The sequence below is a fragment of the Hylaeus volcanicus genome, chromosome 8 (assembly GCF_026283585.1).
Source record: "Hylaeus volcanicus isolate JK05 chromosome 8, UHH_iyHylVolc1.0_haploid, whole genome shotgun sequence".
Taxonomy (NCBI): Eukaryota; Metazoa; Arthropoda; class Insecta; order Hymenoptera; family Colletidae; genus Hylaeus; species Hylaeus volcanicus.
In genome coordinates, this window is record NC_071983.1 from 3,229,106 (window position 1) to 3,244,852 (window position 15,747).

Genomic DNA, 15,747 nt, shown 5'->3' on the forward strand with positions numbered 1-15,747 from the left:
TTTAAATGCAGATTTGATTAATTATTTCTTATTTACGTTTCGTTACGTGTATAAATACTTGTAGACTTATAATAATTACTTCTTGGATACTTGACATATCGTTAACAGGGAAAGATAGAAACACACATGTAATTAGAAATCTGAAATATATATGAAGTTTATCAGTGTACATTTGAAGATTGTAACGCATTAACCTATGTGTCCGAATTTGCAAAATTCTACCAATGTATTAATTATAAACTTATCGAACCCATTAATATCCGTTAACTGGTTTATTACAATGCATTAGCCTCTATGACAATAGAAAGAATTAGCAACCACCACGCTCTACGCACGATAATATGTGCAGTTACATATGTGATCCCATATAACATGTTTTGTGGCATACTTTTCTAAACCATCAACAGATATTCTATATATCGCAGAATCTTGACGATTGATACAATCGCTCTCTTCTTTAATCATATAGCGTTCTACCAATGCGGTAAAGTGGTATAAAGTATCTTCTCTGGTAAAAACTTCGAAAAGATAATCGCGTGCTACTTGTTTTGTCACTGATGCAGTTATTACAAGATTGATTGGACATTGAAGTCCGGGATAGAAGTGTTGTACCTACAAAGCGAATGCACCGTTTTTAAATATTTCGATTGTATTTGTTTTACCAAAGAAAAATGATCCTGAATTGTCTAAAGTAATTACGATATATGCAAATAATAAAATTATTCGTAGCAATTACCATATTATTCTATATGGTCGTAAAAGCGTAATCTTCTCTTCTGTTTATAATTACACCGAGTTTACATTCGCAGACAACGATACTTTTAACAAAGATCATTCGTTTAACTTTTTCTATTTTTTATATCCTTTAATTTATAGGATGCTAGATAAAAATATTTTGAAACATAAATAAATGAACGTGACATGTCTTACATATACGAAAAATAGTTAACCTGCAACTTTCTCAAAGGTAATCATATATTTCTTTCATTTTCTCGACAAGTTATAGAAAATGTAGATACTAGTAACGTCATATATTTTCCAATGCTGGTCAATTAATTTAAATTAATTTTCAAGTAATAAAGGAAGGAATATGAGAGGGGTGATATTTTGTTACGAACTAAGTGAAAGTATTGAGGCTATTTGTACTAAAAACTTGCAACCACGGCACTTACCTACCACGGATAGAGTAACAGAAGTTAACGTTCGTTTTTATAGCCATGATCTGATTTGATTATCATTCAAAGATAAAAAGACCACTGAGTTTAAAGAGATATATATATAGCATCAGATGGGCAATTAAGTCGACCGATTGTAGGGATGATAGAATGATGTGAAACACGCAAGCGGTCGTCTCTTTGTCTATCTATTCATAATGGCCGTTCAGATGATCCAAATTTGTGGATCATAGGATCGCAGGGGAAATCTTATCTACTATAATAAATTACGAGTTACAAAACGTTTTCTTCAGGTTCCTGCTTTCTCTTGTGATAGGTCCTTTTCTAAACAATGTCTTCTGTATTAAACCAAGACTTAAATGGTTTCGTAAAAGAGAAGCATCAAAGACAGTCCTTCGCTGATTCGTCCCCTTCGTAAAACTCTGGAAGCGCCGCCGTTTGTTCGCAAACTAAGTCTGAGATGCTTTTAGGTTTTATTGTGTGGCCGAAGGATTTCGCGCAATCGCTAAAATCTTTCGCCATTTCATTGATCTCTTTGTTCTCCTGATGGTCACATGTACTTGGTAATTTAACAGTTTGTATGGGATATATATTATCGCCATCAATAGTATTCTTACCAAAACTGGAGGGTGAAGTTCCAGTTGACGAAGCTGTAATTATGTTTCGGGATTTGTCGACGTCCATATAGTAATCCTAAGAAAAGAAATCACGTTGCTGAATCATATATCACTTACGCGAAATGCAACAAACAATGGAACTCACCTTTTCTGAGTTGAGAGGACAAGGAATTTGAGGTTGCGGTTGACAAACTTGACTGCAATGCGCCAAAGCAATTAATGCCTTTTGACTTTCTCTAGCATCGATCAGGAATATGCTTTCTTTCACTTCCTTTGCGTTATATTCGTCGATTCTGTGAATAGTATCAAATCGTCGTAACATATATGTATATATTTTTTTATTATAGTTAAAAACTTCACGTTTAAAGATTACTAACTTGTCATAAATAACTGCGTGTAATCCAAGTTTTTTCAAATGCTGAATAGTAGCTTTATCATTATTGTCATCTCCCCAGCAAAAAATTATTAATCCAGCATCCTTTACGAATTTTACTTGCGATGGATCCCTAAGAATGTCCTCCGTGTGGACATTAATTCCTAAGATATCAGCAGCTATAGCGTGTCTAACAGCCATTGGTATTGTTTGACATCTCGGATCATGATAAGTAGGATATTTTACAGTCACGCCCTGTGTCAAAAATACTACCGGGTATTTATTTTGTTTAAGGCGAATCATGGCACAAATATCTGGGTTAAAAGATGAAAAAACTATTTTTCTATTTCCTCCGTATTCCAACACGACCTTGAGTATAGTATCCAAGTACAGGTTGAGATCAAATGGATGATTCAGTTCAAACGTCCCGTCCTACGTATATACAGTACGAAATTAGCAAGAAAATAACAACGGAACGAACATAAGGAAAATTATTATTTTTACCTTCAACTGCATAGTCCATTTAATTTCTATGTTACAGCCAACGTGTTGTTCCAACTCTTGTAGTACAGTTTGTAGTGTGGGGAAAGGTTGATGATCTTCTAGATCTTCGTCGAAGAACCTTGGATTCTTTTCTCGACCTTCGGCCACGTGATAAACCTGTAAGAAAACTCGTGTTTACAAAAGGTATATAACGCGAAGGAATCTTTCAACGTACTTCTGTTAAATTAAACAATTGGTATCATATGATGTTCGGAGTAATATACTTTTTAAAGCCAGACAACAAAGAAAATACTCTGAGTCATATATTAAAAGTAATATCATACCCTTCGTATTATTTGCACACTGTAACAATGTATTTTAAACGCTTTTTAATTAAGATATCCCACACTAAAGTAATGTGCGGAAGCATGTATGTGAAGACAGAGGAAGTGACACTAGTGATAAAGATTACTGAAAATAACTCTCGAGATCGTCCAAGCAGTTACGCAAAGCTCGATCGAATTACTTTTATTACTTACAGTACCAGGGTTAACCGTTTGAGTTTTAAACAAATGAACTTGCACGTATCGTAGGACGGTGATGTGATTACAAAAGTCACGTATTGCAACTGATGATGTGATTTGGAAAGTCAACTTTAGTTGGTTTCAGAATAAATTTTAAAAGTGCATGCATCAGATTGTTGAAATGAATATAATTGGTTATAGATTTTGACGACGAATTAGGTGATGCAAGCGATATGAAAGCTCACCAGTTGGTTAACCCCCTGTTCAGCTTTATCAACGAAATACAGCACCTTACCCAACGAGTCCAACGGGTAATAAAAATCCTGTTGAATATTAAATAAATACGAATAGGTATGTATATCACACCTATAAGTTCATGATTGTATGTCTATGTGACTACACATGACACAAACCCCTGAGGTGATCGATTTCTCCTTCGATACAAAAAAAAGGACATAAAAAGCGAAACATTGATACGCGTAGCATTGATTGTCGCATTCCAAAAAGCGGCATTCAATTGGTTAATGTTAGATAAAAGAAATTGCATTAATAGAGACACCCTATTATTCGAGCTAGTGACAGACTATATTTATGTATAGTCAGAAGTAAGGTTCAGTGATTTCCATCACCATTCCCTTATGATGCGTACTGTAAAAAACAGAGTCATATTTGATCGAAATTTTAAATGTAATATATACAGTACATCTTGTGTCACTTTCACTCAGATAATTGATAATAATAACGAATAGAAGAAATTGTTTACATTTCAACAATTCATTCTATTCATAAAATTATATATTTTACAATAAAATAAAAAATAAAATTGGTAGAATTCATGTTGAAAATACTGAAGCTTGTAAGGTTGAATATGAAAATATGTATATGATATTGGTAAAAATAGTACAATCATATTCATATAGACGTTTTTTAATGTATAAATCACAGAAATGCATAGAACATACCTTTAATAAATGTAGCTGCTCTAATGTAAGGTCCTTGACAGGTATTTCCAGCATGTCCATAGCTTCTATTTGTTTCTTGCGTTTTAACGAAATGGATACATAGAAATCGTGATAAATAACAGGTACATGGTCTTTGGATAATTGAACATCAAATTCGACCATGTCTGCGCCATGATGCGATGCAGTTTTTAGTGAAGCTATTGTATTTTCACGTACGTTTGCACAACTGCGAAAAGATAACAGAACAAAATTTTTAGAAATATATAAATTTCCCCGATATTCAAAGTCTGGTAGCTTACTTTTTTGTTTGAAAAGATGTACCTAGCCCTCTGTGACCCACATCCAGACCAGACCAACGTTGTTCCCAATGTTTTGCATACGAAATACTCATATCCCATGGATAATCCGGAATTGGTTTTATTACAACATATTCAACCGTAAGTTGTCCTACGATATAATCATTCGTAATAATTCCTCGTGATATTACATGAAATCGAGGAGTAAAAATTTAAATTAACATCCTACCAATTGGTCTATGTTTTGTGCTTGTAATTGGTACCGTTAAAAGTCCTACGCTAGATTGCAATGTACTTGGCAAGATGTAGCTGAAACCGATATGGTTTGGTGGTTCTCCTTGAAAACACCTTGAGCTGTACACGTAGTAGTCCACTAAATATGCCTGAAAAAACAGTGTACTTAATATTCATGGAAAAATACTACTATTCACAACAACACCAAATGCTTGCATCAGTATTTATTGCTCATCCGTTATAGAGCTTGCATCGACATTAATTAAATCCAATGATCAAGGTCATTCGGTTTGAAGAATCTTTCTCTACATTTTTCTGTATTGAGAAATAATGAAATTAGAAATTCTAATAGATGTGTCAGAATTTACGGCACATTATTTACGATCCTTGATCACTAGAAAGCGTAGGAATTAAACTACGTTGTTCGAGACACTCGTACATCTCTTGAGTTTTCCGTGAATATCGTTTTGTTTGGCAGTTTAAAATAATTTGAAGGCAAGAGCAACAAATTTCACTAGTGGTTTATAAAACAAAGTACGATAATTTACTTCCTACATAATCTAGCAATGAACCAGACCAATAATGGCCAAATGCTGTACTCTGCTCGGGGACGCGTATCCCGCAACACCTGCCGATCATTCATTAATAAATTTCAATATCATGTCTGGAAAGTTTGCAATTCAGATTCAGAAGATTCTGACAGCTTAGTCTGGCATTGGTCGCGCAGCGGTGTCACGTACGGTACAGTAGAGTTGGTCAAAGCTAGAAAATATTAGTAGTACACTAAAAGGATATAGGAGTGATGGGAGCCTCACCATTTTCGACGCACACAGATGGATATGAGGTGTGACAGCGTTGATATCTCTAAATTTTTAGGATCGTTTAGGACAGCTGCTACTCGCGTAAACCGATATCGTGTTACCAATAAATCGCATGAACCTATTACTCGAAAGAGTTTTTTTAATTGAAAAATAACGTACTTTCGATCAATTTACGAGAGACCAGCCCTAGGATGGGTGCGGTAGGGTGAACGACAATCAAAACCATCATATCTCTGTGTGATGTCATGTGACACAGATGTAAAGTGGTAGTCGATGCTTAGCATCGATACATCGGATTGCATGTTAGCATCGTCATTTGCACCAGAGGTCTTGCTTTGTACAAAGCTGACGGTTGTCTTCGTTCCAGGCCAGTGCACGTGACATCGCTTCTGGTATCCGAGGAGGGCAATAGCTGCTGAACAAGTTTAATTATCTTTTACCAAGTAATTTGAACAAGTCGTGAGAGAAGACGTGGCCAGCCTACTGGTGGTCTACTGAAAACTCACATGGTATGGTCAATGCGTATTTTTAGTGTATCTAATTCTCTCATGAATTACCACTAGTTCGTCATTTATTGCTCTGCCAAGCCTACATTCTTTGAATTGACTTTTTACTCATTTGTGTGCTATATACATTAAACGAAGATGTACTTTTGTCATCGATGCCAACGTGACATCCCGAAAGACAAGGTTTCTTTTTTATAGCGCTACCCGATATATTACCGAAGACAATGCCTTTGATGTTCCCTTTGTTGAACTGTGTGTACAGTAGACGGAAAATGTTGATTTCGGAATAAAAATCGAAGATCTATCCTAAGTACATAATACATGTTACAAGAATTACAAGCGATGCAAGCAATAAATACCAACCAATGGTTAACTCATCGAGTTGTGTATTTACGATGACTTCTTGATGGGATTTTTTATGCAATTACTTACGATAGTTTCAGGATACCGAACTGCGACATTGAAGATAATAAAGTCGTCTTCGTCGTAAACTCGTCCGAATTGTTCCTGAATCTTGTAGCGAGCCTCATCGTCGTTCATCACCTAAAAATTTCAGTAACTTGTAGCTTTAAAAAATTTTGAAGTAAGTATTAATTATCACAAAAAATAATAGAACGATACGTACAGCAATTTCTGTAATACTAAAAGCAGGTTGATCAACAACATCTTGCGTATCCATAGAAAGACTATCATCTACATTCTCGCCTCCGAATTGCTGTAATTCTAGAGAATTGTGTCTAACTAGATTTACGGGTGTCATCTAGAACAAAAATACATCTTAATTTTCGATTTCTAAATATTAACTGACGAATGAACAATACAAATAGAGGATACGTACTTTAATGTAAACTTTTTTATTTTGTAATCGGTTTTTCCATAGTTTAATTGGGTTATTAAAAATCTTAAATTGTATCACAGTTTCATCGGTCAACCAGCCGCGTTCAATTTTACAGTAGCCATTATAATAACCAAATTTGTCTGGATCCGGTAATGAGTCGCCGGTAAAATTACTGGGTGCTGTAACAAATTATTTACTTAAACTTAAAGTATCATTTTATAAATAATTGTTTTCTTTTATTTAATTACGTACTGTTTTTCTTAACAACGCGCGGTATCATGTGAGTCTCCCATCTGCGAATAAGGAGAGTCTTGGCCGAATTTTTAGTACCATTAGATTGACAGATTACAGCAACAAAATATCGGAATACTATATCAGTATCAATGGGAAGTGCAACTTTTTGTGAAAATATTTGCCCACCTCTGAAATTTGTAAAATTCAATATTAAAACAAAATTATATAATCATAAACTAACACATACTTTATATCAGATATATGTTTATGAATGTGTTAAAAATTTGATATTGGCTTACTCGTCATCTCTATTCCTAAACATGTCTGCTGCATTAAATCCATCATCACTATAATATTCCCCACTACCATTATTATCAAAACACATAGGAGAATCCCGACTACCAGGTTCTTGTGATAACTGTACTGCTTGATTGTGATTCCAAGCTCCCAGCTCAGGTAAATTACCCACCACATATAAAACTTCACTTTTTTCCAGCTTATGGACCTAAGCAAACAACAAATTTATAAACGAAAATATTAAAACTATTAACTATAGAAGAAATTACTATTAATCACCTGGACTCTAAAAATCCAATCTCTTTTAGACCCCCTCATGTCTGATGTTTGTTCAGTCGCCACCTCGATGAAGTTAGTGTCCGGTGGTGCCTCTAGCTGCTTTGATTCCCCCGCCTCTTTGTTCTCTACAAACCATATCCGCTGCATATTACTATGTTTTCTTTTTCTCACTCTTTTTTCTCTTTCAATTTTCTGTGTTTCAAGGTGTGTTCAATTCACATCAGATTATATTCTGTAATAAAGGACTTGCTATAAGGTATGCTAGGAAGTTTGTACATTGCAATGTGAAATGTATCAGGATACTGGTATTAATAAACTTTATGCCAGTGAAGTGTAATGTAATAACATATACACAAAAATGACATTAATAATGGATACCGACCCATATCAAATATAATACTCAATTATCTTTCTGTCAATCAAAAATATTCCAGATTGTTTGATATGGAATTCATCATCGAACTAAAATAACACGTGTAAACAATAGACAAAAATATAAGCAGCCCTTCTTCAATATATATTTAATAACACACAGATGCAAATACAAATGGACTCGGCACATACAGAGAATGACACAGGTGAAAACTACAATTTTTACAAGAGAAATATTTTTCTAAAGTCATAAAAAAAACGTCGTACCACATCAGGAAAAGTTACTGAAAGAAGATTCGAAAACGACTAACGAGGAAAATGTCGAGCGTGCATAGACAGGAGGAAAAGTATCGAAAATAAAAAGGTTGAAGTCCACTTGCTATAACGAATTATTTTACATACTGACACGAATTATTCCTGAAAACGTGGTTTACCTATTGTACTCGTAAAGTTCGATGGGATTTTATTTTGAAGCTTGGTGGCCAGTCTGGTCTTCACCTCGCGTTGATGTACGAGTTATTTAACGAACGCACAAGGCAGGCGCTCCATATTTTCCATCGAATTTGTCATTATTTATCTTGCGACGACACAGCATAACTATCTCAACCGCCACGAAACAACGGAAACAAATAAACGATCTACTGTTTACTGGGCACAACACCGCAGTCGTATTTCCTTCGATGAAACACAGCGGATGATCTGGCAACACGGTGAATACGGAAGTGACGCCAACGACGGCTTAGTAGAAACACTAATTCAAACTAACAGAATCTCGAATGCTATTCAATCATGATTATTCTCATGATTTTACATATTAATATATACATGTGCTTAACTAATAAAATTAGGAATTTTTTAGTATTACTTCTAAACTTCTGCTCGCACGAAGCGTGTTAAAGATACAAATATAGTTGAATAGCCCCGTGAAAATTTGTATTGCCACTATGGTGACATTTTGATTGTAGTAGTATCCGAAATATATAAAGATGGAACAAATGTACGAACAAAAATTAAAAAATCGTAATATTATATCAGAATAAAGATGCTTTTGTGATACGAGTATGTTTAATAAATTGAGACAGTGTTCGTTTCGTGTTATAGATTCTTTTGTGTTCTTTTAATATGGAAGTGGAGATAAAGTTGAATTTTAATATATTTCGTGGGAAGAAGGGTAATAGCTAACCGGAAATCAATCGTTAAAGAAATGTCCGCATCGATCATGGGGGAAGACCTGTGGTAAGAGTTGTGACGCATTAAAAGAGGAAATTCGACTCAACGGCAGAATGACGACTGATACATTTCACACTACAAGGATACTGGTAATGATTTTAAACATATTGTTAAGATTAATGTACGATGTAAATTATTTTTTGCTTAGAATAGAGCGAATCGTTCCGCTCGCTCAGTAACAGCGAAATGTCTGTTGTATTAAATTGTAGCATTCGACACCTTCTAATAGATATTACATATACATTTAATCTAATTAGTCGAGCGAGGTTTACTGGATTCCTTTACAGCTCACGTAACAGTAATAATCTAGTTTAAACCTATCGCAACATCTTCGAAATTTGTTTACACTGTGAGATTATCCTACTTTTTTTCAAAATTGCAAAGGTACATCGTATCCATTTACACGATTCTTTATATATGTATGTATACAAATCTGCGTATTTGGCAATGGAGTATCTTCCCAGTTGGACACAGTTCAATGCCTCGTTCAGCGCTTCTCAATCTATGTTGAATCCATTAACTTTGAAAATAATGCAATTTTTGGAAGCCATTTTGAAATCATAAATCGTAGCAGAAGCAAACCCTTCGTATTACGAACTTTGCATAACAATAAAGCTGTATGAAAGTCAAGCTATATTACTTATCGATCTGTTCAGTTTGTATATTACGCAGATATATACATATAGTTTTTATACATACATATATACATATGCATAGCGATGCATTCGTAACAAAGCGTGCAAAAAGGACTCGAAGAAAAACAACCTACAACGCACGAGTATTAATAGAGTTCCATTGTCCTATCATAATTGATGCACACGTGCACCTCATATTCGTAATTATACACACGCTGGCATTTTTATTGCTATGAAATTATTGCGCGTCAGGCTTTCTTTTATCGATAAATGTCGAAACTATTCTATTCGTCTTTTATCGCATGATTTATGATAATCACCCATACTCGTTAATAACACGGTTCATTAATTATCGATCGATATTAATCGATGATACTTACTTTTCAGTAATTATGATACCTGTAAATTTTGATTAAACATTATTTTATGGTAACATTATTTCTGGATTCTGGATACAGTACAAAGAACGCCATCTGTTTATGGGATTAGATAATTTGACGATTCACAACGCCATATTTGAAACCTTACCGACCGATAGTGTTCGGACATATAACTAAATTTAAAATTACTTTTTATTTTTATCAAAGTAGCATGAGACTATATCTTTTATCAAAGTAGTATGAGAAATATTAATTTGATCTGTTATTCATAATATATGGGATTATTTATGGAATGATGTTCTAGCAATAGATAACAAAGTATCGGTTACCATGGGGAAGAGTCGATTAATAGGCCCGCAGTCGGTAAAGCGTTAAAGTCGGTAAATACAGCACGTTATTGTTTTTGATACTAATGTCGAATCGTTTCGAAAGTTTTGCGTTTGTATGATAACCGTGCTTGTGCAATATCAGCACTTGAAATTGCATAGATGATGTGGCGTGCATTACTTCAACGTGAATAAGAGCAATTATAGGAAATTGCTGCCATATCACGAGGCATACCGTAGACGAGTAATTTTTATCCTATATCGGTGCATTTAGAGAATAACTTTACAATTAATAATGCAATCCCTTATGGTTTATTTACGTTCTTGAAAATTCCATGGATCAATCATTTTTTTTTCTTACCGTGCAGAAATGTTTTCATACGTCAACCTTGAGACATCTGCAGCGGTCACAACCATTTTGTTATTTCCGTGTATGTTTCGAGTGAATAGCGCACTCGTTTATCGGAAAACAAAGACATTTTATATTCGAGTGGAAAATAAGACCACCCGTGAACACAGGCAAAGTAAACACGTCGTAATTCAATCACTTGTCGCCATGTCGCATTTGCATTTAATGCAACGATAGGTACAACTTTATTTCGGTAATAGATAGAGAATAAAACGAACGTGTAGCATATTATTCGTGACATTTATTCGATTCAAGAAATACGTAGCCACTACACAAGTACGTAACACGGCACAGGGAGTTTTACAGATCCGTTTCTAAATAATAAATTTCAGCTTTACGTACCGCGGAAGCCAGTTTATCGTTATAGTCAGCTAACATAAACCAGCAAAGTTATTCGCGACTATCGGATGCATTTGTTTACCAAGTTCGGAGTTTCCTATGAGAAGACATCAAGTTCAAGTTCAGAGTCCATAACAAAAATTTATTCCTTTGTTTACGCGTTCGTCCCCCATCGTCGAGAAATCTTCACTTACAGCATTTATTTAGGAATGGAAGTTTTTTACGAAAAGGAAAGATAATTTTTTTTAGCCCAAGTCATACAGCCATACTCGAAACTCGAAAACAATGCAACCTGTTGTTTCTTTGACGTGGCGACGGGTAGATCAGTCAAAAATCTTTACGAAAATATTTGTCTCTTTCGAAACGATAACCAGAGCAACAAAACGATTAAAGAGATCGGGTCGGAAATAAGATATCAAATTCAAAAATGATTCTTTTCCATTTCACGATGGAGACAACGTCCAAGATATTTTTGTTTTTTTGAAATATGTTATCTGCGAAACTCAATATTACACGTGAAAAAGACGTGCTGCGAATACGTTGATCTTTTAGTTCTTCGAAGAATGTGATACCAGAAAATTGATTCATCGTTCACATTCGACGGAAACGTGCCTTTATTGGCTTTGGAATTCCAGGAATGAAATAAAAATGTTAGACGCAGGATTGAACACACCTTGAAAACAAACTGACACGATCGTACGTTTGGTCACGCGTGAAAAAATAAAAATACAGGGTGTCCCAAAAATGTTGGAGGTCCTTGAAGAGGGTGGTTCAGGGGGTGATTTGAAACAACTTTTTCCTTAGCGAAATTGTTGTCCGAGGCTTCGTTGAGGAGATATTAACGGAAAACACTGACCAATCAGAGCGCGCGGATACCGTTGGAGCGGCGGCGGTAGCGATGGCTACGCGCTAGGTAGCCGCTCTCGTACGCGAACAAGCGACTGGACGTGCATCGAAGGATATTGACGCGGCCGCTCAGCGCGTAGCCTTCGCTACCGCGCCCGCTCCAACGGTATCCGCGCGCTCTGATTGGTCGGATTTTTTTTATTAATATCTACTTAACGAAGCCCCATCCGACATTTTTGCAAAGGAAAAAGTTGTTTCGAATCACCTCCCGAACCACCCCTTTCAAGGATCTCCAACATTTTTGGGACACCCTGTATTTTCGTGACAGCGGCTTGGTGGTAGATGTAGTGCTGGTAGCATATGTTACTCACTGGGTTTCAACACGTGCACCGAATCAGGCTCTTCTTCGGATGGGTATCATAGCAGACGAACTATCTATAAAAAGTAAACACACGGTGTTTCACTAACAGATACGCACGCAGACACATCGCGATGAGAAAAATACTACTCTTACAGATGTTTCGAGGGAGATTATACGAATTGATTAGCGAAAGTGAAACATCCAAAAATACAATAACGTAACCTTCACCGTCGGTGAGATACTACTGACTGGTCGCGTCGACTTTCAGTCAGGTTATGCAAACTCTACAGCCCTTCCACTCGTCTCTCCCACTTTTCTTTTCCCTCTTTACCTACGCACGTGACTGTGTTCCATATTTATACAAGTCGATATACTTGTGACACGTCAAACACTTGCGTGTATCGCGTGCATTCGTAAACAGTCGAATATTTCGTTGACATCGTTTATTTACGTTTCAACTAGAGAAACGCTCGTAAACATGTATTGAGAATCAACATGTTTCTTGTAAATTCAAGAAAATTTAATCATCGTACGTACATTCATTTATCGGACAATTTGAAGGATAGTCGAAGCTTTTGAATTTACGCGAATAAATTCACTCGTGTACACGTTTTCAGCGAATACGGTCGAATTTGCTTGAATACACAAGAAAACTTAATGTCGATTTCTGCTGACATTTTTCCGCGAATGCACGTGACCAAACTATACATATGCGCACAGTAATTCAATACGAGCACCGTGGGGCGTTGAAAATTTTAATAAAATTACGAATACCTCCTTAGACGATATATCGTGATTTATGATTTCTTCTGGATAAAAAAGAAACATTTATCAAACCGAGACACTTTATTCTGTCGATAACAATCTTTCTCTTTCGAGTATCAACATACATTTTAGGATGGACATTGCGATCAAGATTTCGATCTGATCTTTAGCAGATTTTTTATCAGTGCAGGTTCAATATTCAAGAGCGTTCGTTATCCGATTGGCGATTTCTGGTTCAAACACGTGTGGTGAATTTTATTTTTACAATCGTAAGCGTCTTTTGTTTAATGGAAAAGTTTAATCAGACGCATACGTCACGAGTTCGTTTTATTTATGAACGTCATACGAGTACGTTGTTCGAGCACTGCCACTGCAACATTTCGTTTACGCAAATTTGTTTACGTCCGTTCAATTAAAGGTAGTAATTATCGTTACGCGACGACACTTATAATTAATTGGATTACAAATAAAATTCTGTACATAGTAATCGTACGATTACAGGTACCATAAAATTTATCGCCTGGCTTCGATAATTTCAAGTGCTATTCGCGATTAGAAAGTACACGTTGGCAATACAGATAACGTAATACTTGAGACAGCACGATCTATTAATTATTCATTTTCGATACTCGATGAAAGTATTTTGTTGACCGCGAAGGTGTCGCACAAATAACAAATCATCGTTGTAGATACATTTGTCGAGATCAAGGGTTCGAGTTAAACCTTTGCACAAATATTCCACAAACCTTCTGTTTGCGGTTTTATACTTGTTAATGCGTTATCTTAATAGCGGTGACCTGCATTGCTTCCGATTATACGGGATGCACCGTTCAAGTGGGAGCACCCTGTACATTGTAAGTTAAATGACTCTATCTTATGCAAATAGATTAATGTTAAAGAGCTAAAAAGATCTACTATTTACATGTATTTCGTTTTATCTGTACCGTGGATTTGGTAAAAAGAGTTTATTGAGATAGAGGAATAAGATAGTTTAATGTCGCTCGACAAATAAGATAATGTTTATCAAGGCCGTCGCTAAGGCGTTAGATGGAGAAAAAAACAGAGATAACGTGTGATGTCTGGGAATACGTGCTTGTTAATTTATCGCTCGTAAGCGCCAAAAATCGTACAAAACGATCAGAACCGATGTACAGTTCCGGGTCAACGAATCATGGTATCGGTTAAATATTCGCGTTCTCGTATCGATTGAACGAGTTTTGTTTGTTGTAACAAGGATACAGTGGCGATCATTTTATGGCAGGTTCGGGCACAGATGTCGCTGGATTTTATTACACGTAATATCGACTCCTCTCTGCTACGTGTTCCAAGCATTTTATATTTCCTTTACGATACACAGAAATTTTTACAAACAACTATCGGCGTATTAAAAATGAGCGTTCGGTTGATAGTTTGGCTGTACGATAACGTATCGCGACCAGTTGTCACAATCAAACACGTCCCCTCGCATGTACGTCACGTGTATTCTAAAGTACAATACATGGTTTATTATGTACAAAATTTTCGTAAGTACGTTTATTATACTCGACATTATTGGAAAGTACAACGAACCATTTCGGTTCTCAAAGCGTGTCAATGTTGGTCTGGAACATACTCTTAACATAACGTTACTCTATTTATATCTTCCATCGTCTTCGTTTCGTGGTACCGTTGGCTCCGAGTGGACGAAAGAAAATACTTGTTGTATGGCTCAAGAAATAATACAAACCACGAGAGTCGTTTCATCGGTTACAGTATATCACATGGAATTCGTAAGAAAAAGGCAGTTTTCTAATCCTCTTGTTGACAGTCGAATGCATCTATCGACGTTTCGTATCGATCGTTAATACTGATAACGCTTAGCTTTCGACATCGTATCACAATTTCAACACCGGACGACAGTTAGATCGAGTACTGGAAAAGTGGGCTAGTTCTAGCCCCGATATACCGGCTCGTTCTAGATCACAATTCGGTCGTGGCTACACCCCAATACTGTTGCATTCGGGTTGCGTCTTGCTCCAGAGAGTCCAATCCGTTTCTTTCTTGAATCACGGCGAAATCGTATTCGAGATTGTACGGCATCAGCCTCTGCAGGCTCCCGAAGTAAGCCGCGTTCGGTCCCCCGTTTAGCAATCTTCTTCCGCTACCAAATCGCACGATAGGAGGTCGCGGGACGGAAGGATTAAAGGATCTGGCGCTCCCGAACCTCTTCGACAGAAACGGTAAATTGCCTCCTAATTGAGGCGTGGATCTCGATTGTCCCCGACGAAGAGGAGTTCTCGTTAAGGTGTCCAGTTCCTTGTCGAACAAGAGCTGCGTATTCTGCTCCAGCATGTACTCCCAACACCGGAACTGTTCTTCGCTGAGGGCGCCGGATCGCTCGGACACGGTGTCTTCTTGGGCCGCGAGGCAAGTTGACACCTGTACAAATATTTCATGGACTTCAAG

General features: G+C 36.4%; 2 protein-coding genes and 1 long non-coding RNA gene across 9 annotated transcripts in view; 1 reads left to right on the top strand and 2 right to left on the bottom strand.

Annotated features, from left to right (window-relative positions):
- Window positions 1-129: 129 nt before the first annotated feature.
- On the bottom strand, window positions 130-12,830 carry LOC128881438 (glycerophosphocholine phosphodiesterase GPCPD1-like). 5 transcript variants are annotated; one of them, XM_054132471.1, is made up of 16 exons: window positions 12,691-12,830; window positions 12,548-12,611; window positions 7,640-7,764; window positions 7,363-7,568; window positions 7,082-7,251; window positions 6,830-7,008; window positions 6,617-6,751; window positions 6,424-6,534; window positions 4,660-4,813; window positions 4,434-4,581; window positions 4,135-4,360; window positions 3,418-3,495; window positions 2,670-2,825; window positions 2,170-2,597; window positions 1,938-2,085; window positions 130-1,868 (listed from the first exon to the last, which is right to left on the bottom strand). In XM_054132471.1, exons 3-16 carry the CDS (start codon window positions 7,676-7,678, stop codon window positions 1,557-1,559), a joined length of 2,490 nt encoding a protein of 829 aa, XP_053988446.1. In that variant the 5' UTR covers window positions 7,679-7,764; window positions 12,548-12,611; window positions 12,691-12,830; the 3' UTR covers window positions 130-1,556. The 5 variants fall into 5 exon arrangements, with proteins under 5 accessions (XP_053988446.1, XP_053988444.1, XP_053988448.1 ...); XM_054132474.1 differs by lacking the exons at window positions 12,548-12,611; window positions 12,691-12,830 and adding an exon at window positions 8,446-8,675 and having other exon boundaries at window positions 1,640-1,718; window positions 1,793-1,868; window positions 7,640-7,871; XM_054132469.1 differs by lacking the exons at window positions 12,548-12,611; window positions 12,691-12,830 and adding an exon at window positions 8,446-8,676 and having other exon boundaries at window positions 7,640-7,871.
- LOC128881439 (uncharacterized) overlaps window positions 8,893-15,747 on the top strand; it is a 152,808-nt gene continuing 145,953 nt past the window's right edge. For both annotated transcript variants that reach the window (XR_008458070.1, XR_008458071.1), the window contains exon 1: window positions 8,893-9,330. This is a non-coding gene — a long non-coding RNA (uncharacterized LOC128881439). The remainder of the gene's footprint in view (window positions 9,331-15,747) is intronic.
- Window positions 13,381-15,747, bottom strand: part of LOC128881436 (PH domain leucine-rich repeat-containing protein phosphatase 2) — an 83,393-nt gene continuing 81,026 nt past the window's right edge. For both annotated transcript variants that reach the window (XM_054132468.1, XM_054132467.1), the window contains exon 18: window positions 13,381-15,720. In XM_054132468.1, the coding sequence (XP_053988443.1) occupies window positions 15,262-15,720 (459 nt within the window). In that variant the 3' untranslated portion in view covers window positions 13,381-15,261. The remainder of the gene's footprint in view (window positions 15,721-15,747) is intronic.